The sequence below is a fragment of the Vicia villosa genome, linkage group LG3 (assembly GCF_029867415.1).
Source record: "Vicia villosa cultivar HV-30 ecotype Madison, WI linkage group LG3, Vvil1.0, whole genome shotgun sequence".
NCBI lineage: Eukaryota > Viridiplantae > Streptophyta > Magnoliopsida > Fabales > Fabaceae > Vicia > Vicia villosa.
In genome coordinates this window covers 9,168,210-9,193,938 of record NC_081182.1, presented here as the reverse complement: position 1 = coordinate 9,193,938, position 25,729 = coordinate 9,168,210, and the positions used below count along the sequence as shown (strand labels likewise).

Genomic DNA, 25,729 nt, shown 5'->3' with positions numbered 1-25,729 from the left:
AATTATTTATCTATAGAGCAAGGTCCAACAAGAAAATAAATAATTAAACAAATGTTCTTAGACATACAAGTCTAAGAAATATCATTAAAAAAAGTTTATGAAAGATCTCTAGATAAAATATCTATAATAATAGAATTTAAAATGTTTAAAAATGGACGAACCACTCAAATCATATTTAAAAAATTTGACCAGAACGAGCTTTCACTTGATTAGCTATGATGTGTAAAAGTCATTTCATATAAATAAATAACAATCAAATAAGGAGACATGAATCTGCTGCCCAATAAATTGTCTTTAATTTTACTACTTATTATCCACTCAAATTCAATTACTTGATTATTTGGTTTCTAATTTCATCTTGTAGGACTAGTATTAAGCCCACCATAATATTATAAATAAATGATCAATTATGCCACCCGAAAAATTAAATTATGACTTTATTCAAATGGCAAAGAGTTAATGTATTCAAATCTTCCTGCTAGTGTGAACATATTTTCAGAAGGATAATCTACAAATCGAAAGTAATAATTACCAAACAAATTTTCATTGCATTACATAAAATAAAAATTCAGCAATAATCAACATGAAGTAATGAATTTTCCAAATATCATCCTTCTTCCAAAAAAAATATAAAGAAAAAAAAAATGAACAATCAAGAAACAGGTGAAGGTAGTGTGGTTGGATCAGCAGAGGAAGGTATATCAGGTCCAACACGACAGCCTTCAAGCATGAAAACAATATCATTAATAGAAGGTCGATCAAGAGGATCATGTGCTGTGCAAAGAAGTGCAACCTTAACACCTAACAAAAACTCTTCCCATTCTGATGATTCTTGATCAATCTCAAGCAAACCAGGTTCCAACAGTTCTGATATCAAGCCTTTTTGTAACTGTTTCTTCACCCATTTCACTATATCTTCGTCTTGGCCAGTAAACATAACAGCTTTTCTTCCTGTCAATATCTCCAACAACACTATCCCGAAACTGTATATGTCTCCTTCCTTTGTCACTTGTCCGGTTAACACGGCTTCTGGCGCGACGTAGCCCAACGAACCGACTGTAATTGTAGTTGAAGAGGACGACTCTGCTAATTCAGTTGGGACACTAACCTTTGTTAACCGGTCTAGCCCGAATTCGGATAAATGTGCTTCAAAATCAGCGTCAAAAAGAACGTTTTGTGGTTTAACATCGCCATGAACAATTTCGACAGAGTGTAGAAAACCCAATCCGCGAGCAATGCCTAGTGCGATTAAATGACGCATTGGCCAATTCAAAACATGACCGTCTTGTTGTGAAGCTTCTTGAAGCAATGTACCTAGATTTCCATTTGGCATGTAATCGTAAACTAGTAGTCTTACATCAGGTGGTGGTCCTGCATAATAGCCACGTAGGACTGTTAGGTTTCGGTGCTTAACTTTGCCTAATGATTCTGCTTCTTTGCGGAATGTGTTTTCTTCGATCAATGTTGACCCGTTTGGAAGTCTACGAATTGATAGAACCATTCCATCTTGATACGAGGCTTTGAAAACAAGTCCGTGTTTTCCTCGGCTTAGAACGTTTTCTTCATCGAAGTTTCTTGTTGCTTCTAGTGTTTCGGCGTATGTGATTTTGTTGTTGAAGACTATTAATTTTGGCCCTCCGTTTTCGCCACTTCCTCTACTGTTTCTGTCTCCATTTGAGCCTGCACTTGTTGAGCTACGTTTCTTCTCGCCTGTTACTCCTTCTCGAAGCTTATTTCGCCACCTTAAGAGACTGTAAACATAGCCACAGCAAAACAATGCTAGAAAGCATAGTCCTGCAACTGCAACACCTATGATGATTATTAGTCTTTTTCTCTTTAGCCATCTCGTTTTTGTACAATCTCTATGCAATGGTTTCCCACATAACCTCCTGTTCGTTGCAAACGCAGAAGGGTCATTGAATCTAGAACTCAGCATTTGTGGAATCTCGCCCTCGAGGTTGTTGTTGGAAACATTTAAATACTTCAAACCGGATATGCGCGAAAGATCAACCGGAATTTCTCCTGTCAATTGATTTGAAGACAGATTCAAAGCCTTCAAATTTGATAACTTCGACAAGGATTGCGGTATGTTACCGGTTAAGTGATTACCACTTAAATCAAGTGAGTTCAAAGCAGAACACTTTGAAATCTCGTCTGGGATTTCACCTTTGATTCCATTGTTACCTAAATTCAGCTCCTTTAAACGAGAAAGGTGAGAGATAACACTCGGAACAACGTTACCTACTAACCGATTTGATTGAAGCTGAAGCACTTCTAGTTGAGAACAACCACCAATCTCATTAGGTATTGAATCAGAAATGAAATTGTGAGACAAAGAAAGAACAACTAAGGAACTTAGATAACCATAAGTTGTTGGAATGTTGCCAACGAAATCATTGGAACTAAGATTAAGATACCGTAAACTTGCAATGCTGCTGAAACCCTCAGGAACAGAACCACTCAAACTGTTTCCATCAAGAGCCACAACTTCCAAACTCGGTAATCCGAAAACCTCAACTGGTATCTCACCTGAAAGGTTTTGTTTGCTTAAATCCAACACCCTCAGTTTCATCAAACTCCCAAGCGTAGCTGGAACACTACCAGAAAAACCACATTGACTCAAATTAAGAACTTGCAAAGCCGTTAAGTCTCCAATTCGAGACGAGATTCCACCAGAGAATCTATTGTTGCTGAGATTCAAAACACCCAAGTTTCCTAACTGCATAATCTCCAAAGGCAAAACCCCATTCAGTTTATTGTTGCTTAAATCCAAAATCTCTAATTCAGAAAGAACTCCATAACTCTTTGGAATTAAACCAGTAAAAAAGTTACCACCAAGAGATAACTCCTTCAAACTCTTCAACTCTCCGAGGAAATAAGGAATAAGACCCGAGAGCCGATTCCTTCGGAGATCAAGAACCTTCAACAACCTACATTTCACAATACTACTCGGAACAACGCCAGATAACAAATTATCCGAAATTCTTAACTCTTCCAACAAGAAAAGATCTCCAATTTCTTGAGGCAGATAGCCTGAAAAAGAGTTCCCAGAGAGATCAAGAGTCCTCAAAGATTTCACATTGGTCAACCAAGAAGGAAACAAAGTGTGAATAATGTGATTCTCTTTAAGGTCTAGAATCTCCAAAAAATTATTATCACATTTTCCATTTCTCGGATTCGAAACACCCGTGAACATATTAAATCCAAGCTGAACAATTCTAATATTAGTATTGTTTTTGTTATTGTTGTCTTCATTGCAAAAGAGGGTTGTGGGGACAAAACCAGAAAGTTGATTCTTGGAAAGTGACAGCACTTGAAGCTTCGGCATTGTCCCAACCGTAGAAGGTATCAACCCGCCAATGGAGTTATCCTCTACGCTCAGGTGCACCATAGAGGAACAGTTCGATATAGCAGAAGGTAATGTTCCACGGAGATGGTTGTTGTCTAACCACAGATATTCCAGCTGTTGTAAAGCTCCAACTGTAACAGGTATTTGACCGGTGAAATCATTGTGTGAGAGGTTGATGAGTTGAAGCTGGGACTTGGAGGAAAAGTTCCCCGGAATGTCACCGGAGAACGAGTTCGAGGAGAGGTCGAGGAAGCGTAGGGAGTTAGAGAGACGGTTTGGGATGGTGCCGGAGAGAAAGTTACCAGCAAAGTTAAGAACCTGAAGGTTGGTGAGGTTGAGAAGCGATGGAGGTATGTTACCGGAGAGGGAGTTGTTGTGAAGATAAATGGCGCGGAGGAAGAGACATTGTGAGAGAGAGGGAGGTATTGAGGAGATGAGGTTGTTGGAATGGAGACTTAGTTTGCGGAGTTGTGTGAGGTTGGAGAGTGATGAAGAGATGGAGCCAGATAGTTGAAGACGAGGTAAGCGTATTTGGTGGACTCTGTTGTTGGAACAGAGAATACCGTGCCAGTCGCATGGTGGTGATGGTGTTGATGTGTTCCAAGATGTTAAGGAGTTGAGTGGGTCGAGGAGGTTGTTTTTGAAGGTTGTTAAGGCTTGGATTTCGTTGTTTGTTGTTGTTGAAGCATGTGTTATGAGTATGGTGGTGAAGTATGTGAGGGATGCAATGGTGAGAAATATAGCCGTTGTTGCCATTTGTGTTTCTGGTTAGGAAGAGGTAGAAGAAGAAATAATGATGTGAGTGAGTGAATGAGTGTTTTGTTTTGTGGGTGGGTGGATTCTGGGATTGGTGTTTTTGTTTGTTTGTGGTTTAAAGGAGCGTTTGGTGTTTTGGTTACTGCAAACGCTGTTCCCTACAACAAGAGTCAGGTCTTGTATTTGTATGTGTGATGTGATTCCTCTCTCTCTCTCTCTTGTCTTGGTTTCATTCCCGAAAAGTTTTAGAAACTTTTTTCCCTCATTTTTTATGTCATGTGGATGGGAATGGTGTAATAATGAAAAGGAAAGAGAAACCGGATTAAAGCCTGAACTTTTGGAACATGGACATTGTGACTCTATTCATTACATATACGGGTGGGTCATTTGGAGTTGGATATCTAACTCTAGTGGATACGGGTTTTATAGTCTTACCCAACAATAATTATGGTAGTGATATTTTACTGTTTGGTGGGGCTTTTTCTGTGCCTCTTCCTGACATCATAGCTAGTAACTCAGATTATAATTTTCAATAATCGAGATTCTATTTTCAAGATTTTTTTAAGACAAATTTTCAAGTTTTTATTAAGAAAATGTTCACTTCCTCCCTCTAGTTATTATTTCGCTATATTAATAATCAAATACAGTAAGTACATTCTAATGCTATAAAAACAGCAATTAATAAATTAATATATATAATTGAATTTTTAATGAGGAACAAGTCATTACACAATATGCGTTCCACAATACTCCCTCAGTCCTAAAATATATAAAGTGGGGTTATTCTCAGCTCTTACCGGAAATTGTAGGTTATTTGAACGAGCAAATACTTTAAACAGTGGAACAAGATTTATTTGCACAAGAATTTTATTTTTCTTTTGTTTGTCTCCCCACTTTTCTTTTACTATTCTTGGCTTCGGTATCAAGTATAATGTGAGACGTATGATGTGTGACAAAGGGTTTTTCTCATTCCCATGACAGACCATGCAGAAAAAATAAGCCTGCAGAAAGAATTGGCAAGTTGTTAAAAATATATATATAACGAAGTACAGCTGAACAAATAATCAACTTAACATATCATCTTGTTCACAATAGAGGATGAAGATGAATTGTGGTAGGAATCATTAACTTTAATTTAATCACTATATATCATCTTACATTTCTTTTCAATATACACCTTAACAGAACCTAGAATATATAAGTGGAAGCAGATCGTAACACTAACTGAACCGACCTGAATTTAATCAGCTGAAATGTCTTCGTTTACTTTCTCTCAAGCTAACTATATTAAAGAGAAGACATTGTATCCTTCCAATCGAGGGATTCCTTGCTTTTACGTCGTATTAAAAAGCCAAGTCCAAATGTTTTCTTTGAGGCCTCGCCCATGTTAATAAAACCAACCAGCTTCCCAACAAGTGCAGCGCTTTCTCTTACGTGGTTCAAATCTTTTGTATCTGTCCATATGAGCCATGTCAATTGTGTACTTCTGTGCTTAGTCTTTAAATCAATACCCCACTTCAGGTATAGTTCCTCTTTTGCCCTCCTTGAAAACTTTTTATGCACTTGCTTACTGAGCATTTTCCTCTCACGAGTCAGAGACGCGAGGCTGTTCCATAATTGTGGCATAAAAATAGTGTGAAATATATTGTATATATGGCCAAAAAATAGAGTTACTGTGACTTTATGCAAGTGTTTGTTGTAAAGTATTCACAAATGAAACACCGTGCGATCATCATGTGCTTCACATTTTCAAGATGTTGAAAGCCGAATGGGCATGACACCATATTGACACAATAGAAAATCTTTTTACGATTGCGCTTTAAGAACAAGAGCATGTCAATGGAGAGTTTTATACTATAGTCTGCAAGAAGTTTCTATTAAATATATTTTCGAAAGAAAAAATACTTTCTAAATAATGGTGTATTTACTCAGGATTTTTTTTTTTTAATGCGTATGATCAAGTATGTTTACATTCGGGAACAAAAATATTCAACAATTATGAATTTCAACTCTGTTTATCATCATATATAACAAAAATATGAAACATGCAGAATGGACTGACCTGTTCAGTGAAAATCAATCAATATGGTTGATCATGTTTGCAAATGTGGATTGTAAGTCAAAAATCTACTCATTAAATAAAAATATTTTACCTTGATTTAGGTGTGACATCAACACCTTCTTCTCCTGTAATGTATTGTCCGCTTGAAAAAGTGTCCTTTAAAAAGGACAAACGTTTGAGCTCTACATTCAAGTACACTGAATTCGAAAGTTCGCCTTGGATGAGAAGGAAAAAATAGGATCTATGTACAAGTGGCACATTGCATGTATCCCAAAGTTTGATTATATCTCTCTGCTGCATCTCAAATTTAGAGGGTATTAAATCCCCCCAAACTCCGGGGAAACTGAGACCTTTTACTCTGTTCACATTTTTATTGATCTGAGGCGTCCTCACAGGTACCTATCATTCATAAAAGCAGACACAGGCAGAGGCTTCATGAAAGAATCCAGGAACTGAGGGAAGAGATCATAAACTTTTAATCACGTAGCATTTAGTTTTAGTTATAATCACAAAAGACCCAAGAGTGATAAAGATTGTCCGTTGCCATATTGAGGTTAATATTTCTTTGAAGCTGGTGCTGTGGTAACGCGTGATGCTAGAAGACTGAAGGTTGAAGATTTATATGATTCATGTACCGCAAATTATTGACTCAACTGTTATGTTTTCTTTTTAAAAGGGGTATACATGTAACAAGCTTAGAGCTTAGTGGGCTTCAGCTATTATTCTGGTCATTTTTACGCACACTATTCTGGTCATTTTTAAGAATTAGCATAATGATAAGGTTCATGAGCTATTATTAATACTTGAGTTTTGTCTTTTCACCAAAAGTCTAATAGCTAATAATATGAATAAGTATACTGCAAGAAAGATAGATGCCATCAGAATTTCCATTTGTGCTTACCATAAGATTATTAATGTCCATGTCCACTGGTTTTGGCTTACTTTCGTTCATTCTTGCTACAAAATTGAGGACGCTGGCAGTTTCCTCTGAATCAGAATCCATAACAGATTCTGCATCTTCCACGGAAGCATTCATCTTGTGAATTAGAGAAGATTTTCTGGAAGATTTTCTTCTTTTAGCGCGTAACTTCGGTTCGAATAGCTTCTCAGGAAAGCATTCCAAATTAGTAGAATATTCCTTTTCAACACCAGCCGGTGATTTGAATGATACTTGTTCCAGATCATCATATTCAGGAGGTGATACAGTTTTAAGCTCTTCTTGATCAGACTGAGGAGGAGATGTGGATTCCTGATCAGACTGAAGAGGTGATGTGGATTCCTGATCAGACTGAAGAGGTGATGTGGATTCCTGATCAGACTGAAGAGAATATTCGTTTTCAACACCAGCTGGTGATTTGAATGATACTTGGTCCAGATCATCAAGTTCAGGAGGTGACACAGTTTTAAGCTCTCCCTGATCAGACTGAAGAGGTGATGTGGATTCCTGGTCTAGTTTATTAAGCGAAGGAAGTGACAAATTTTGCTTCAACTTACCGAATTGAGAATGTGGTGAATCTTCCTGATCAGACTGAAGAGGTGATTTGGATTCCTGGTTTAGCTTATTAAACGAAGGAGGTGACACATTCTGCTCCAACTTACCGAATTGAGAATGTGGTGAATCTTCCAGATCAAACTGAAGAGGTGATGTGGATTCCTGGTCTAGCTTATTAAACAAAGGAGGTGACACATTCTGCTCCAACTTACCGAATGGAGAGTGTGGTGAATCTTCCTGATCAACCTTATCTACTTGAGGAGACATGGCAGCCAAGCAACTAGATTTGGATTCAAATGTGTCGTTACATTTTTCTGAGCGGTCCACAAGATGGTCCTTGGTCCTTTTAATCTCCTCAGTTTTTTGCTGAACTGCATCTTGATCACTATGCCCATTCCCTGAGGATGATTTATCATCTACTTCCTTAAATTGAATCACAGGAGAATTTCTTTCGTTTTCTTCAAAAGCAGGAATGGACATATTAATATCTGTTTTGTGTTCTGTTTCTACTTCTTTTATTTCAATACAAGGCACTTCCTTGCAGTTATCTCCAGATTCAGATCTCCTATCCATTTCCTCCCAACCTTGACATGGATCAGGCCCAACAAACGTGGGAGGGCAACCATCCAAGAGAAAGTTGTCTTCAGAATTCTCAGATTGCTTGAAAAGGTGCTCATTAGAAATAGACGAAATGGATGTTGTTCTGTCAAAATGCCCAGAATTGATGCATCTAACTGGACTAGGATCATTAGCAACGCCTGACAATTCTGAGGCCCAATCTTGATCTACTCTTAAAACCCCATCTTTCCCAACTGACTTGAGCAAATTTTGAAAGAGATCACGTTGCCGGGTCAAATCTTTAATTTCCTTATCCATCTGCAAATATTCAAATTAAGGAGGAAAAGGACTAACTGAATAAAATTTTCAACAGAAGAAAGGAACATAACTAAATTTCGTTAATATATTTTCTTTGGTAATTATGTTATCTGTGAGTGTTAATTGTCTTTTGCCAACAAATTATAGAAATGGTTGATTGTGAAATAACCTCGTCAATGTTTATAAACCACTAGCCCCATCCATACTTCACTTCCACCAAGTAAACAGATATTTCTTCTTTTGATGGTCCAGGTATTAACAATTCAACAGATATATGCTTAGTGAATTTGATTTTAGTTCTAAGTCATTATCTAACTATTAATGGGGTTTCTAATATACAACCCTCTTAAGGGCCTTATTATGATGTTCACAAAATCCAAGTCTTTGAACAGACTATAAAAAGGAAACAATAATTTAAAAAATTGCCTTGTCTGGCCATTATTAGAGATTTAAGAAACTAAGGTGTGTTCATTCACAAGGAATAAGGACATTTTATGAAAATGGAAAATAGACAAATTCCTCATCCTCCGTAGCTCCTAAGCTTTGTTCGTGCTGAGGAAATTAGAAAAAAGGACACAAAGGACATACAATGTAATGGATTGTAATATATTTTAGCAACAAACTCATCCTTATTTGGCAATGAAACTTACTAACCCTGTAGTTCTTCACTAATTTGAAGGAAAAATGAGCATCATAATGAATACAGGCTGATTATTTTCATTCGTAACAGTTAGTTAATAATTTTTAACCAAGTTCATATATGCTTCTTTTTAAGTGAACCAAAATTATAAAATTGTTTAAAGTATTGTCATAATATTCTATGCAACGGAAATATTACAGTAGAGTATAACTACCCTCCAAAACACAATTTATTGAGTCGTCCTCACCTGTTTAATCTGAAGTTCCCTTTCCTTTAGTACGGTGGTATTTAAGCTCTTCAACTCATTCTCCATTCTAGACAATTCCTTTTGTAGTTGCTTTACCAAAACCTTGTCTGACATCACGACGTTGACCCGAGCATTAGTAGTCACCTGTTTTGCGCAACCAGCAAAAAATAGAGTATTTTTTGATTGCTCAACCTGGCTGCGGGCAGGACTTATTGTACAAATGATGGCTGTTCTGGCATTGCCTCCTAAAGAGTTATGCAGAATGCGAGTAAGCTTAGAGTCTCTGTAAGGTATGTGCCCATTTCTTTCCTTGCTGCAATCAATAATTTTGATTTATTATTTAGACTGTTTATGTAATGAAGTATAGAGATGAAGATGAAAAGACCAAGAATGATAAAAGAGAACTTTCATTAATGATAACTTGGGGCAGGGGAAAATAGTCAAAATCCAAGATCAGAGATGAATAAAAACATAGAAATGAAGATGCAATGAAAAGGAATCAGTATTCGGTGAACCGAAAAAACGTATGCTTCAAAAAAACAGAACTGTATAAAATGCACAAGAGAAATGCATACACCAAAGCCATATTGAGTCTTGATTCTCCATGACATTCAGTCAAAAGACCGACGCATAGACCATGCAAAACTTTAGTTAACAAAATCTCTTTAAAGTGGCTAGTTCTAATTTCATAGATTTTCCTACATTTACACAATTCAAGTACAAATAGCACAACGGCCTAGTTAATAACGGATCGCCAAATGCAGCATTAGTGCTAGCCAAAATGTTTTAAGTATATGCTTAGAAACAAATTATACTAAACTTCTTTAAGAAAAATTAAGTTTACAATCAGAAACTATTTTCTTAGCATTTTATTATTAGATAGATATATATATATATATATATATATATATATATATATATATATATATATATATATATATATATATATATATATATATATATAACATTAACCTATTTTACACAAATCATGAACTCGGAGTATAATATGAACCCAGCCCCAAAAAAATCATTCAGGACAGATTTCTAGAACCCAATCCGTCTGAATTAGCTCCTGACTGGGCTGGGTCTTGAATGTCCCAAGTAAATTTGGTATTGTGTTATGTATATTGGAGAAATGGAATCAGAATACGGGTCGTGATCTGTCAGGGTATATAGAATAATGGGCAAGCTCTCAATATTCTACATTGGCTCAAATTTACATGTGTTCAGAGTTTGGTAAAAAATAACTTGAGCTGTGAGTTGAGAGACCCTGACAATGAAGTTTCATAAGAAATGTAAATTAGCAACATGAGAGAATATCCGCTCTTTAGGTTTCCTGACCTACGAAACTATAACACCCAATGGTAAACAGAACACCTTAATCAACAGTTTCAACAAATTATACGAATTATCCACTATTGTACAACAAGCAAACTTAAGAAGAATAAAAAAAACAGAAAAAATATGACATCGGAGGAAATTCTACCTTAGTTTCCTGATTACTGTTCCGAGGGTCAGTAAACTGCGATTTATGTGGCTGCCTTCTCTCAATCTTGAGCCTGCTGATAATGCTTGAGAAGCACGCTCACTTCCTGCTAGATCCACAAAATTCTGTTCAAAGAAACTAATTCTTGTTCATTTCATCTACCGGAGAACAAATATATATACACACAAACAAGCATCCCCTCTCCAGAAGGAGTGAAAAACTTACCACACTGGCAAATAGCGCGCCAGATCTTGCAGTGCCTACAAAATCACCTGGATTGCTTTCAACTGTCTGCAGAATACCATCAACCTTTTATTTTGGGGAAATTTGGGAATAAAATATGCAATTTTAATCTCAATTACTAAGTTGATTAAGAGATAAAGTGAATACCAGTCTAAGAATTTGATGAGATCTGGAGCTTGTTTCATTCATGGCAGTCTCTTCCGTTATCCTTTCAGCTGCAAGATATACGCAGATCAGATATGGCTTGAAATGGAGCATCGGACAGTATCAGTAGCATCATAAGAAAAACATTAAGTAGACCCTAGTACCTGCACATTTTGATATAAGTTGCTGCAACCGACTTCTCTCTGTCAGAGTCTCCTCAGTAAGTTTCTCAACAATAGTCCCTTTCTGTTTGAAGCGCATAGATTCTCAACCATTCAAAAAAACTAAAGCCAAAAAGTCTTAACAGTAACAGACTATGGGAAATATGCTATTAAGTTTACCTCTGGATCATCTAGGAGTCTTAGTGTGGTAGCATTTGAATTGAGAAGGTCTCTCACAGCTTCATTATATATTTCCATGGCAGAGAACTTCACAATAAACTCTCTTTCTTTATGCTGAGACAAAGAAGAAATGTCATATTTTTGGCAACAATCTAATAATATCAACTATTTGAACTGTTTTATACCTTTTCTATGTATTCATATATATCCCTCACAGCAAGTTCAGTAATTCCTGACATGGTATATGTCTTTCCACTGCTTGTTTGCCCGTATGCAAAAATGCTAGCTGAGAATACAATTCATCAATGAGAAACAAAATAAAAATACACTTCCACCGACCACCATAACGATAAATAGAGAGTGATGTTATTTGAACATCTAAAGTTTGACACCATGCTCATATACAACAACAATAACTAAGCCTTATCCCACTAGGTGAGGTCGGCTACATGGAACAACTTTCGCCATAAAGTTCTATCAAGGACCATGCTTCTATCTAAATCAATTATTTCGAGATCTTTCTTAATAACTTCTCTTATAGTCTTTCTATGACACCATGCTTTGATACCGTATAAAAATAATCATTTATAAATATTCACGTGACTTGGAAGGAGAGAATAAATTAAAAAATGTAATTGTATAAGCACTAAGGTTGTCAAACTTGTGACTTGGAAGGAGAGAATAAATTAAAAAATGTAATTGTATAAGCACTAAGGTTGTCAAACTTGTGACTCTACGTAGACTCGTAAACTTGTAACAGTATGTAAAATAAATAATAACTTTAAATCACACATATACACTTTAAAACACTAATTACAAAAAAAAAAAAAAATCTGATTTCAATCGGTAACAAAACAAAGGGGTATTTTAAGACACACAAAAGGGAAAAAAAACTATAACAAAACAAAGGAACACATTGCTTCAAAAAACAGAGCTACAAAAGGAAACAGTAAAAAACAATAGTATAAAAACAGCAACAAAATGAACACAACAACAAAGCCAAATCTATCTGATTCTAAGTCAGTCTATTTCGTAAACGAGTTTGAGTGCGAGTCAAATTGTTTTGGTGTCCTAGACTTGTAAATTCGCTCGAATCTACGAGTTAACTCCGGAGTCTGACAACTATGATCTACACCGAATATGAATACACTGCTGGACAACCAGAATTGTTTTCGAAATAACATTTCACGTAAATAAATGTAATCACCAAGCAGGCAACAAGAATAGGAAGAAAACTACTCACAGTTGATACCCCTAACTACTGAAAGGGAAACATCCTTAATCCCTTGCTCATACACCTGCTTAGTAGGACACTTTTCCCCAAATACCTTATCTGCTTCCAACAAATCATCAATAAACAGGATTAGGGATTCAGAAAACAAAATCCTCGAAAGCTAAAAACTATCAGAATAACATAAACCGATTCAATTAGCATCATTGTTACCAAATGTATATGTATCCGCCGGCGACCGCGGTTCAGCACAGCCATTGTTCTTCAATCTGACGCCGTTATGAGAAACGCATTCCCACTCCGTCACATCTTGTCTCGCTTTTTCTCTCTCGTTCAAAGGCCTTACTCTGATCGCAACAAAAATCCTCTCAACTGTGTTTCCTTCTTCCTCTCCGACTTCCATAACGGACGTCGTCGTTTCTCTAATCTTCACAAAACAAAGGTCAAAACACTAACACGAAAATTAACAATTTCGTAATCGTTGCAATTGCAACAGCAACAACGCCTCTCTTATCCATTTCGTTTCTTCAACGTTTCGCTATCGTATTTTCCACATTACTCACAAAACCTAAGGGAAAATAAACATACACGATAATTCGATTATCTGCGAAGCAAAGCAACGATCGCTTTTGTGTTTGTGTTTGAATTGTACGATAAAGAGAAAGGGGGAAGATAGGTTAATAGGTGAAACCGTTTTCTCTGTCTCGGTGGCCGCCGGTGGGTGACCGGAGATAGAGATAACGGAGTTGGAGAATCAGATGAGGCGGGTTGTTATGGGTATAGGCAAAGCCGTTGGTGTTTTGTTTCCGCAACCACCGCGAAATATGAAATCGTTTCACCCGCTAAAACTGAAATTTTATTGATTTACTGTTTTACCCCTCGGTTTTATAGTTATTGACGTTGTCACCTTTTGGAATTGCCCTCATAGAACTGCCCCTCGTGTGGAATGTAAAAGGGGTTGTTTTCGGTTTCTTACAACTTTGCCGTCTGTAATTTGTACCAGTCTGTTTATTGTTTTTCTACGATTTAAGTTCAGAATATCCCTGTTCCTTCGCTGTCAAAACAAGTCGAACTTCATCGTTTGGATTCTTCTATTTCAATGAGACTGAAAAAATAAAAACTTAAAAACCAATAGACAGGCTCACAGGCCAATGAAAAATGAAAATGTAAGGAATAAATATTTTTCATTACAATAAGTCTCTAAATTCTCTATGATTTTATTTATAAAAAAAATTTAAATTTATTGAATATTCATTATTATAGACGTGATCATTGTTCACATCCAATTCACATAACCCAAGAGGGTTGACCTAGTGGGAGGATACTTGGATTTTAAGGGTATGTTCCTCTAAAGGTCCTGAGTTCGAAGGAGCTTAGGACAAATTTTCGGATGCTACGTGGAGCAGTAACCCTCTCGGGTGGGTTAGTCGGTACGGAAGGAAGAAGACTATTCTATAAAAAAAAATCCAATTCACATACAATAGTTATTTAATATATTTAAAAAATAAATTTATTTTATAAAAAGAATAAAGAGAGAGTTAAGAAAGATAGGTGATGGCATATCAGACTTTTTTTTAGTGAGGATGTACACGTGAAAGTGGTGTCATTTCTCACAACATCAATGATTAATGGTTGAATGGGTTGCCTCACTGACTTTGTTTCATCTGAAAGTACCCTATGCATACATATGAATGAACTAATATCAAGAATATCAGTCAAGGTCCATCCATTTTTCTTTTTATGTTCCTGCAATGATTTTTCTTCCTGCTCAAACTTAATCTTTGATGAATAATTTGAATCTCCAAGAAGTGATTCCAGATCTAAAGAAGGTGGCTGTCCAATGGATTGCAGTTGGGGAAGCAGGGATGTCGAAAGCTTCAGCTGCATAAATAACTTTATTGACAACTTCATGTGTAGAAATAATGTCAACCTGCAGGTGTTGAGTGAGATTTTGGACATAGACTAAAATCCAGCCAAAAGAGGAGAATCCAAAAAGAGACCCTTTAATTGAAGGGTACTTGAGGCGAACGTAGATTTGGTCAACCAACAGAAAAGCATCAATAAGTCCATTGGCCCTAGAGACGTCAAAAGCCCAAAGATTGAATTAAGGCTCAAATCACGTAAATGAAGATTTTGGAGGGAAAACGAAATATGAATAGAGAACGTGAGTTTTCCATAGAGAGAAATTAGAATGGAGAACATGGAGTTCGTGTGGGTCGAAAACCACCACTACGTAGTTACATTTCTGTATTATAAATAAGAGACTTTGTACATAGTTTAAGGGGTTCACAACTTGCAAACACTCATACGCTAAACACTCAGAGTACCTAAGCGAACGAGCGAAATAAGTCAAGCAGGGGCAATGTATGTTTGAACCACCTACTTTTATGCAAATTTTAATGTTGTGTCTTTTACATTCAAACTTTTTCATTTTCTTTACATGTTTATTGTCTAAACTTGATTATGTACAAAATTTCTAATTTCGACTTAGATAGTGTTGGACGTCGTGTCGAACACTTGTTTTCAAACAAACAAATACTCAAAACTCTCACAAAAACTCTTGAAAACCAAAAGCGCAGTCCTGAGATTCCCTGGTCGATCTCGCAAGTAACCTTTAAGAAGATATTAATGCAGTTTACCAATTTCCAAGGTAAACAAAATGGCACGCCAATTGGGACAGTGCTAAAGTTATTTTCAAAAGTTATTGTAGAAGTTTTTATTTTTTCTGTTTCAGATTTCACACCTTTGGTGATAGTTATGTGTGTATGAATTCAATAAGTGGGAAACAATTGTCCAAAATGTCACGTTCGAGCATAGACACAAACACTTTAAACTCGTCACACACACTGACTACTATACAAAATGTGGATGTCATACCGATGAGTGCCACAACATAGAGCGCGACAGTTTTAGCTCCTGTGAGATCAATTGTTGCTCCTAGTTCGACGATACCGGTCTCAACAGGAAGTATGGGATCCCCGTTTAATCCCACGTGAACACTTTTCCAAGTAGGTTCGTTACTTCTTGGGAAATATCAATATGGTATGACTCAATCCATGATGATTGAACTTCAATCAAATGCATCAACCTACACGCTGATAATACGATGGATACTAGGCATCAAGGAGGTTATACTACTATGCCTCCACTAGCCACAGGGTTGATTGGTCGGATGGGTGGGGTTAGTTACTTACCCCGGTCGACACCATCCCTAAACACCACTTCAATTATTACTTTAAGGTGGCAGATGGATGAAAGTAACCTAGAGTTGGTACATAATTTGAACAAACAAATGGGGGTGATTTTCAACCCCATGGTCGACCAAATAGGTAGAATGCTTAAATAATTTATAGTTTAACCAGTTCAAATGTGCCATAGGTCGTTAGGGTCGAACGCAGATCGACCAGAAGTGGATATACTTTTGGGAACCTGGAGCATTCTTTTAGACCCAAAATAGTGGAGCCAGTTACCTATGAAGACGAGGAGTTCATCGAACAGTGTGAGCCTAGGCCAGTAGTAGTTAGAAGGTATCAGGATGCAGATAGAGTGCTTAGAAATGCTAACAACATGTTCGGTCGTAATAACATAATGAATGTAGTCGAAGAAGTCTTAGCCCGTAGTGGGCTCAAATTTGGCTTACACAAGCCTAACTATTCATCACCTTTTCTTGATTATATTCGAAAGGAAAAGATACCTAGGGGATGTAAGGTACCTAAATTTACTAAGTTTGCAGGTGAAACAAACGAGTCCACTGTTGAACATGTAGCTAGGTACAAAATAGAAGTTGGAAACATCGTCAATGATAAAGGTTTAAAAATGAGGTATTTCCATAGTTCATTAACCAAAAATGAGTTCATGTGGTTCACCACCCTAGCTCCTAATTCTATAAGAATTTGGGAGTAGTTAGAGCGCGTATTCCATGAGCAATTTTACACGGGTTAATCCAAGATTAGTTTGAAAGAATCATCTTTGGTTAAGAGAAGGTCATCTGAATCTATAGATGACTATCTAAACAGATTTAGGTTGCTAAATACTAGGAGTTTAACTTGGGTTCCTGAGCACTAGTTAGTCGAAATGGCAGCTGGTGGGTTAGATTATTCCGTTAGAAAGAAATTAAATTTTGGAAATTTTGAAAATTTTGGAATATTTTGAGTATGAGTATTCTGGAAATTTTGAGGCATTAAAAGTTTTTTCCATTGATGTTTTATGTAAGTTCTCTAGCTTTAGGATTTGCAATATTTTTAGTAAAACAAATAAAGTAGGTTTAGTAGATAGGCTGAATTAAGTTGTGGACAGGAACATATTGAGCAAGGAGTCCTATCTCATGTTTAGACATGTTATGTTGAGATGTCTTAACATCTGGAATGACATGTCATATGGGATGTCCTATATAACAACATACAACACCGTGCCTGAATTGAAGTGGATTAAGTAAATTTGTTATGATTTAATAGTTGCAGAATAATCAGGGATATTATGCAATCATACATGGCATTATTTTATTTAACAGGTCAGAAGAATCAATCAAAATATTTGAAGAATATACAAATTTATATAGTTTCTAAATAATGAGATATTCTTGGAAGCTAAATAATTGAAGACCTTGTTTTTAGCAAAAGTAACTTCTAATTTGTAACGCCAAATTAGCTGTGATTGAAGGCCCAAATCCAGTTGGATATTAGATATAAAACGAAGGGTTTGTAACATAGTCTAACATGATTCAAAATATAGAAGTCCAGGGTTTGTCAAGGTGAATCTCCCGGGTTGTGGGAAGGTCACCATGGTCTTCTCGAAGCTGTGAAGCAAGAGAAGTAGTGTCCACCTTGAAGTCTTTAGGCAAGAGGTGTATTGTTCTTGGAGGAAGCTTTGAAGTAACTCTAAGTTATTGTTATTAGTCAATAGTCTTGGCTAGGTATTGTCATGGAAGTGTGTCTTCCAATTATTGTTTAAATAGTTGTTGCAGGGTTGTAATAGTTAGGTATCACTAGGGAGTGAGCGGAGGTTCTCTTGTCTTAGATGGAGTTCTAAGATAAATATTACATTGGGTAGTGACTAGGTAAACTAGAGGTTGTTTATCGGTAAACCAAAGGTTGTTTACATAAAATAGTATTACTGATAGTGAAATCTTCTTTCTGACTTGGTAGCCCCCAGAGTAGGTGTGTTTGTCACTGAACAAGGTTAACAATCACTTGTGTTTTTTACTTTTCAGTACTACATGAAACTGGTTTTACCTTGCCTGGGTATTTCATGACAGATCGCGTGTCTCGACATCCTATAAAACACCTGGATCTGCTGCACTAGAATTTCACTTTAACTGACAATGATTGGAGAAAATCCATAGTCGACTACTTGAGAAATCCAGTTGGGTCGATATAACGTAAAGTCAAGTATAAATCTTTAAGTTACAATATAAAGGGAATAAATTATTTAAGAAAACTCCTGAAGGGATATTATTAAGATGCTTAGGGGAAAACGAAGTATATGTGGCAACATTTGAAGTCCAAGCTGGAGCTTGTGGAGCCCATCAAGTTGGACAGAAGATGAAGTGGTTGTTATGTCGAACAAGAGTATATTGGCCAACGATGTTAAAGAATTGCATTGAATTCGTCAAAAGTTGCCAAGGTTTCCAGAAGCATTATGGGATTCAAGAGTTGCCAAGATTCTCAGAAATGCATTGAGATCAAAACAGTTGATATCTCAACTTTGCGCTAGACATAAATTTTGTTGTGAGTGATATGTGATATGTGGCAACATTTGAAGTCCAAGATGGAGCTTGTGGACCCATCAAGTTGTACAGAAGATGAAGTGGTTGTTACGTCGAACAGGAGTATATTGGCCAATGATATTAAAGAATTGCATTGAATTCGCCAAAAGTTTCCAAGATTTCCAGAAGCATTATGGGATTCAAGAGTTGCCAAGATTCTCATAAATGCATTGAGAACAAAACAGTTGATATCTCAACTTTGCGTTAGATATAACCTTTGTTTTGAGTGATATGTGATGATATTGACGAGTAATTTAGGTTGAGTGCAACTGAATAATAAGTTTAAGTATTTGACGGATAGATGAAATACAATTCCAACGAGTTCTCTCCTATCCAAAGAATGCATTTATTTTCTTGTTCATAATTTACTTTTTGCACTTTAAACTTTAAACCATTCAACCTAAGCTCAGAAACATGAAAATTGTTTAACGTCATTCTTTCCCTTGCACCAATCCCCAAGGATACGATAAAACTCAAAATACTTCCAAATCTTTTGTTTGCTGCTTAACCACAACAATAACATACAACATTGTGAATTGGAAGGTATTTTGAAAGAAACATGTATTCCAAGTAAGTTTTTTAGATGAATAATGCTACTTGTTACTACTATATCTTATAAATTCGATGTAAATGGTGATAACACTAGTTTATGCATGCTAAGCGAGGCCTGATGTAAGGAGACCCTATCTTCCCTCTCCTTTTTGTAATAGTTATGGAGAATTGAAGCAGGACAGTGAATCAACTGCAGAAGTATCCAGAGTTTAATTTCCATTGTAAATGCAAAAAGTTGAGTTTTACTTATTTGAGTTAGTGGTGTTGTTTGCTAGAGGAGATATTAAATCCATTGAGCTTATGATGGAGAAATTACATATTTTTTATAAGTCAACTGGACTGAATATAAACTTAAAGAAGTGCAAACTATACGTTGGTGCAGTGGATGAGAAAGCTCTAGATGGTATCAAGAAGCTGATTGGTTTTAGTGAAGGAGTATTGCCTTTTAGATATCTTGGAGTTCCTTTAACAAATAAATGTAGTCCATTCAACACTATATGCCTCTGATAGATAAAATTGTTTGTAGGATAACTCATTGGAGTGCAAAGCTATTGAGTTATGCAGGTTGAGTACAATTGACTCAAAGTGTGAATTTTGCTATAACAAACTTTTGGATGCAATGTTTATGTTCGGGACTAGTTCAATTATCCCTATTGGCTCCATCCACTCATAAGTATCAAACGACCCAATAAGCATTGGTCAAATCCCTCGAGCAAGCTAAGGGCAATTTCTTCTTTTTACAAACAGCCGAGCACGACTAACAGTGCCCGTATAATTTCCCGTCCGAGCACACTAGTTTCCCGTCCTTGCCAACGACTAGTTCCCCTTCCCCAGATAGACAAAGACCTATTCATTGGTCTTCTATACTTTGGGTCTTGGATTTACGCCTAAGCCCACAAATATAGTTTGACTTAGTCCAACACCTAGGAGATCATATAAACAACCATCACCAAAGATCAAGCCGTTGCTGCTGGGCCACTTGTTCTGATTCCTCACGATCAGTTTACCTCTGCCTAAGAAGGTGGTCCAGAAAATAGATGTCATTTGTAGAAGTTTTATGTGGACTGATGGAAAGGATGTGAGTAGAAAGTCCCCTATTGCTTGGAAGCAGGTTTGTAGTCCAAAGAATTAGGGTGGTTTAAATTTCATCTCTATAAAAGATTGGAACAAAATCAACATGATTAAGTTGCTATGTAATCTGAATGGAAAAGTTGATAATCTAAATATTAAGTTGATTCATACGTATTACTTAAAGCACGACTTCATAATGACAATCAATATTACAAATACTTGCAATTAGATTATGAAAGCAATTTTGAAAACAAGAGATAAAGTGAATAAGATGCAGGCTTGGCATGAGATGCAACAAGAAAATACATTCAATATGAAGAAAATGTGCATGGCTGTGAGAAATAACTTTCAAGAGATTCGGTGGAAGAGGCTGTTTTTTGATAACATAGCCCGACCTAAAAGCGTTGTTTGTAATGTGGTTATCCTGTCATGATCGGCTGGCTACAAAAGATAGATTACATAGGTTTGGCATGATGACAAATGTGGATTGTTGTTTTTGTCAGAAAGAATAATCTATTCGACACTTGTTTATTGAATGCTTAGAGCTTAATAGCTTTTGGAAGAAGGTTTTAAATTGGATTCAAGTTCAACATGAGCCAAAAGAGTGGAAGGATGAGTTGATTTGGATAATTCAAAACAGTAAAGGTAAAGGGTGGAGAGCAATGCTTCTCAAATGTGCTATAGCCGAACTATTTACAAGATTTGGAGATATAGAAACGATAGAAGTTATGGAAGTAAAATTGATATACAAGAAAAATTTATAAAAACCATTGCTTATAATGATTGGGAGAATACTAAGATTATAAGACACATAACTAAGATGATGATGCCTTAGAGTGATTGTATGTTTTGTCTTTTGGAGAGTTGAGACTGTTAATATTAGAAATAGTGAAAAGAGAAAGCGGCTAGGGTTTCCATTAGAAAAATAACAAAGTATCAAATACAAGGTTTACTAAGTTAATATATAGTAAAATATAAATAGACAATAATACCCTTAGCCCAACTATAATAAAAGCCCATTGCACATTATCTAACATCTCCCTTCAAACTCACGATGCATGAAGCATTGAGAGTTTGTCAACCAAGAATCGAAAACGTTTGATAGAATGAGTTTTTGTGAACAAATCAGCAATCTGTGAAGCGGAAGAAATAAATGGCAAAGTAATGGTGCCATGCTGAAAGTGATGACGAGTGAGATAACAATCAATCCCGATGTGTTTTGTACGTTCATGAAAAACCGAGTTATGAGCAATTTGAATGGCACTCTTATTATCACAATACATAGGAGTTGGTTCAGAAAGAGAGACACCCATGTCAGAGAGTAACCAACGCAACCAAACTATTTCTACGGTGGTGGAAGCCATCGCACGATACTCTGCTTCGGTAGAAGAGCGAGATACAATATCCTGCTTTTTACTCTTCCAAGAGATAAGAGAGTCTCCAAGAAAGATACAAAACCCTGTAGTAGATTTACGATCAACAGGATCACCAGCCCAATCAGCATCAGAGTAAGCACGTAATGATAAGGAAGAGGTTGACGGGAACAAGAGACTTTGAAATTGCGTTCCTCGGAGATAGCGCAGAATACGAAGAACAGCGGCCCAGTGTACTGTAGTAGGTGAAATAACAAACTGACTCACAACATGAACTGCATAAGCAATATCAGGTCTAGTAATAGTAAGGTATACCAAACTTCCAACCAAAGTACGATACAAGGTGGGATCTGGTAGAATAACTCCATCTGAAGAAGTATATTTCACATTTAGCTCAAGAGGGCTATCTGCTGCTCGAGTATCAGATAAGCGAGCTTGCTCAAGAATGTTAGCAATGTACTTTGATTGAGAAAGAAGGTAACCTCTAGGAGAGTAGGCAACTTCAATCCCTAAAAAATAATGAAGAATGCCTAAATCCTTCATCTCAAACTGCTTAGATAATTGTAACTTCAACTTATTAATCTCATCAACATCATCACCTGTAATAATCATATCATCAACATACAAGGAAAGTATAATGCGACCGTGAGAAGTGGCTCGGACAAATAAAGCAGAGTCATGATCACTAGGGTGGAATCCAAGAGATGTAATCACATTAGAAAACTTCTCAAACCAAGCTCGTGGAGCTTGTTTCAAACCATACAGAGCTTTCTTTAACTTACACACTTCCCCTTGATTATGAGAAACACCTTGAGGAGGAATCATATAAACTTCCTCAAGAAGATCACCATTCAAAAATGCATTTTTTACATCCATTTGAGAGATATGCCACTGACGAATAGATGCAATAGCAATAAGAGTGCGAATAGTGGTCATCTTGGCCACAGGAGCAAAAGTTTCATCATAATCCATACCATATTGTTGAGAAAATCCCTTAGCAACAAGACGAGCTTTATATCGCTCAACTGACCCATCAGATTTTGTTTTGATCTTGTATACCCAACGAGATCCAATAGCACGTTTTCCCGGTGGAAGAGGTACTAAGTCCCAAGTATCTGTCTTGTGCAAAGCAGCAAGTTCCTCTGCCATAGCCTGTTGCCAAAGAGGATCAAGTATAGCTTCTTTATAGGAAGATGGCTCAGACAAACTATGAATAGAGGTTAGAAAAGAAGCAAAAGAAGTAGAATAAGTGGAATAAACAAAATCAGGCAATTTAGTAGACTTACAATCACATGAAGGATAACGATGAGGAGGAGGGGGAGGGGGAGGTGGTGGTGCTGTTGTATGTGGAGTAGGATCAACAATCACAAGCGGTTGTTGGGAAGCCGTGGGGACAAGAGAGACATATGCATCTGGAGTAATAGTAGTATCAACCCTGCAGTTCTCAACATTACAATCACCAGAAATATCACCATCAAAGGAAAAAGGATCAATATTAATAAGTTCGGACCTAGTATGAGTATGCAAATCAGAAGAAAGAGAGTAAAACGGTATATGTTCAAGAAAGACAACATGACGAGAAACATACATTTTATTTTTAGTAGGATCATAACAACGATAACCCTTTTGACCATCCCCGTAACCAATAAAAACACATATTGCAGAACGAGGAGACAGTTTGCTACGTTCTACTTGTGGAAGAAGAACAAAACAAGTAGAACCAAAGACTTTTAAGTAAGAATAATCAGGAGTACAACCATATAAAGTTTCAAAAGGAGACAAACCTGAGGTGACCGATGATGGAATTCTATTAATGACATGGACAGCGGTACGAATTGCTTCACCCCAAAATTCACTTGGAACCGAAGCAGACAACAAAAGAGAACGGGCAGTTTCAACAATATGGCGATGCTTTCCTTCAGCAACACCATTTTGTTGAGGAGTATCAGTACAAGAACTCTGGTGAATAGTACCATCACTAGCAAGTAACTCAGAGAATTTATTAGAGGTATACTCACCACCTAAATCACAACGAAAACACTTTATAACAACATTATGTTGAGTTTTAATCATAGCCCGGAAAGTACGATAAATATCAAAAAATTCAGAACGATTTTTCATAAGATAGACCCAACAATAACGAGTATAATCGTCAATAAAAGAGACATAATATCTAGATCCACCTTTGGTAAGAACCGGTGATGGACCCCACACATCAGAATGAATTAGATCAAAAGGGGCATTTGAAACAGAAATACTTTTATTAAATGGCAAAGCCGAAAATTTAGCAAGCTTACAACCACAACAATCAGAAATGTCACTAGTTTTCAACTTTCCTAAAGCTCCAGTAGAAGCCAAATATTTTAGTCTAGAGGCAGAAACATGTCCAAGCCGAGAATGCCATAAATAAAAATTAGTAGAAGATGAATTCAAACGAAATGATGATAAATCAGCAATTGATGTTATGGCTGCAGTGTCTGGAACCTTCAATTGATCCAAAACATATAGTCCCCCCTGTCTACGGCCTGTCCCAATCTTCCTCCCGGATTGTGAATCCTGCACATAACAAGATGTGGAAGAAAACACAACTGAATAACCAGAATCACACAATTGACTAACAGAAGCAAGACTCAAAGTGAGATTAGGAATATAATAAACATCAGATAAAGATAAGTTTGTTGTAGAGACAGACCCTACACCTGCTACTGGCATGGGAGTACCATCGGCAGTCAAGACAGACGTGGATGATGCAAGATTTAAAGATGCAAAGGACTTATGATCATATGACATATGATGTGATGCACAAGAATCAAAAATCCATATGGAAGAAGATATACCTGACAAGTTAGAGGGGGTCAAACCTTTAACAGAAGAGGCAGACATAGCATGTGGTTGAGTGGCAAGAAACTTTTGAAACTGCTCAGCAAGATCAGATACTTGTGAAGTAGTCTCAGATGGGTATACATGACCAATACCATAACCAGGAGGAGTAACTATAGAAGGAGCACCAGTAACAACATGTGAAGATTGAGTCTTAAAATTCTTTCTTCCCGACTTCAATAATTTTGGACATTGTGCTTTCCAATGCCCCTTTTCCTTGCAAAAAGAACATTCATCAATACCAACTCTTCCTTGTGGTTTTCCTTTGTTAAAAGGAGCAGCAAAGACAGATGGAGAAGGCAAGATATTACCTCTCTCATGATGTGAATGAGAGTGAGACTTGAGTCTTATTTCTTCTGCCAACAACTCATTAACTATTGAATCAACACTAGGAAGAGGAGTGCGATGCAAAATAGACCCACGAAGCCCTTCAAAATCATCTCGAAGAGCCATCAAAAATTGAACCAACCGTTGCTCTTCTCTACGATCAATGTATGCTTTGAAAGCGCATAATTCATCTGACTCAGTGAGTGCCAATTGATCCCACAAATTTGACATTGCCGAATAAAATTCTTGAATAGTCATATTGTTCTGCTTTAGGGCCCGAATATCAATCTCTAACTGATACTGTTTTGCAAAATTAGATGTAACATACAAACGTTTCAAATGATTCCAAACTTCCTTAGCAATATCATATTTTGTAAGTTGCATGCCTATCGTCTGATAAACTGAATTATTAATCCAGGTAAGAATCTTTGAATTATTAACCTCCCATGTTTCTAATTCCTTCTCATATTTCCCATCCTTTTTATCGGTAGGCTTAAGAGAGGTTCCATCAACATAACTCCACATTCTCTTTCCCTTCAAGAAATTTTTCATTACATAACTCCAATGTGAATAATTTTTTCCATTCAATTGAACACTAATAGATTGAAGAGAGTCATCTTTATCACTAGCCATTGTGAGAGAACAATATTATTTGATCAAATAATAATAAGAACACTTCTTTCAAATTTTGAGAATACAAATTCAATTAGCCAAATGACTTTCAATGGCTAGAAACAAGTTCACGTACAGTAGACAAACCAAAGATCATCATGAACAGTATTTCCAAATTCAATAAACAGTAGCCAAGTGACTTTCAATGAGTAGAAACAAATTCACACACAGTAAACCAAACAATTATCACCCCACTATTGTACTGGTACGTTCACAGTAACGT

At 36.6% G+C, this 25,729-nt stretch overlaps 2 protein-coding genes across 2 annotated transcripts; both read right to left on the bottom strand.

The window, feature by feature from the left end:
- Positions 1 to 465: 465 nt before the first annotated feature.
- Positions 466 to 4,658, bottom strand: LOC131660238 (probable LRR receptor-like serine/threonine-protein kinase At4g36180). Its single transcript, XM_058929424.1, has one exon. The coding sequence runs from the start codon at positions 4,103 to 4,105 to the stop codon at positions 653 to 655; it is 3,453 nt and encodes a 1,150-aa protein (XP_058785407.1). The 5' UTR covers positions 4,106 to 4,658; the 3' UTR covers positions 466 to 652.
- A 125-nt stretch (positions 4,659 to 4,783) lies between these two features.
- On the bottom strand, positions 4,784 to 13,752 carry LOC131660239 (kinesin-like protein KIN-7F). The gene is made up of 13 exons (XM_058929425.1): positions 13,081 to 13,752; positions 12,880 to 12,969; positions 11,822 to 11,922; positions 11,637 to 11,750; positions 11,460 to 11,541; positions 11,299 to 11,366; positions 11,134 to 11,199; positions 10,909 to 11,033; positions 9,423 to 9,735; positions 7,069 to 8,535; positions 6,259 to 6,566; positions 5,340 to 5,711; positions 4,784 to 5,106 (listed from the first exon to the last, which is right to left on the bottom strand). Exons 1-12 carry the CDS (start codon positions 13,268 to 13,270, stop codon positions 5,393 to 5,395), a joined length of 3,243 nt encoding a protein of 1,080 aa, XP_058785408.1. The 5' UTR covers positions 13,271 to 13,752; the 3' UTR covers positions 4,784 to 5,106; positions 5,340 to 5,392.
- Between the last annotated feature and the right edge of the window lie 11,977 nt (positions 13,753 to 25,729).

Bases quoted from the DNA above. Each gene is read 5' to 3' on its own strand.
- LOC131660238 (XM_058929424.1), bottom strand. From the start codon at position 4,105: ATGGCAACAACGGCTATATTTCTCACCATTGCATCCCTCACATACTTC.
- LOC131660239 (XM_058929425.1), bottom strand. From the start codon at position 13,270: ATGGAAGTCGGAGAGGAAGAAGGAAACACAGTTGAGAGGATTTTTGTT. The intron at 12,970-13,080 runs GTAACAATGATG...TGTTGGAAGCAG, and splicing joins GGCGGATACATATACATTTG to ATAAGGTATTTGGGGAAAAG. The intron at 8,536-9,422 runs GTGAGGACGACT...GAATATTTGCAG, and splicing joins GGGAACTTCAGATTAAACAG to ATGGATAAGGAAATTAAAGA.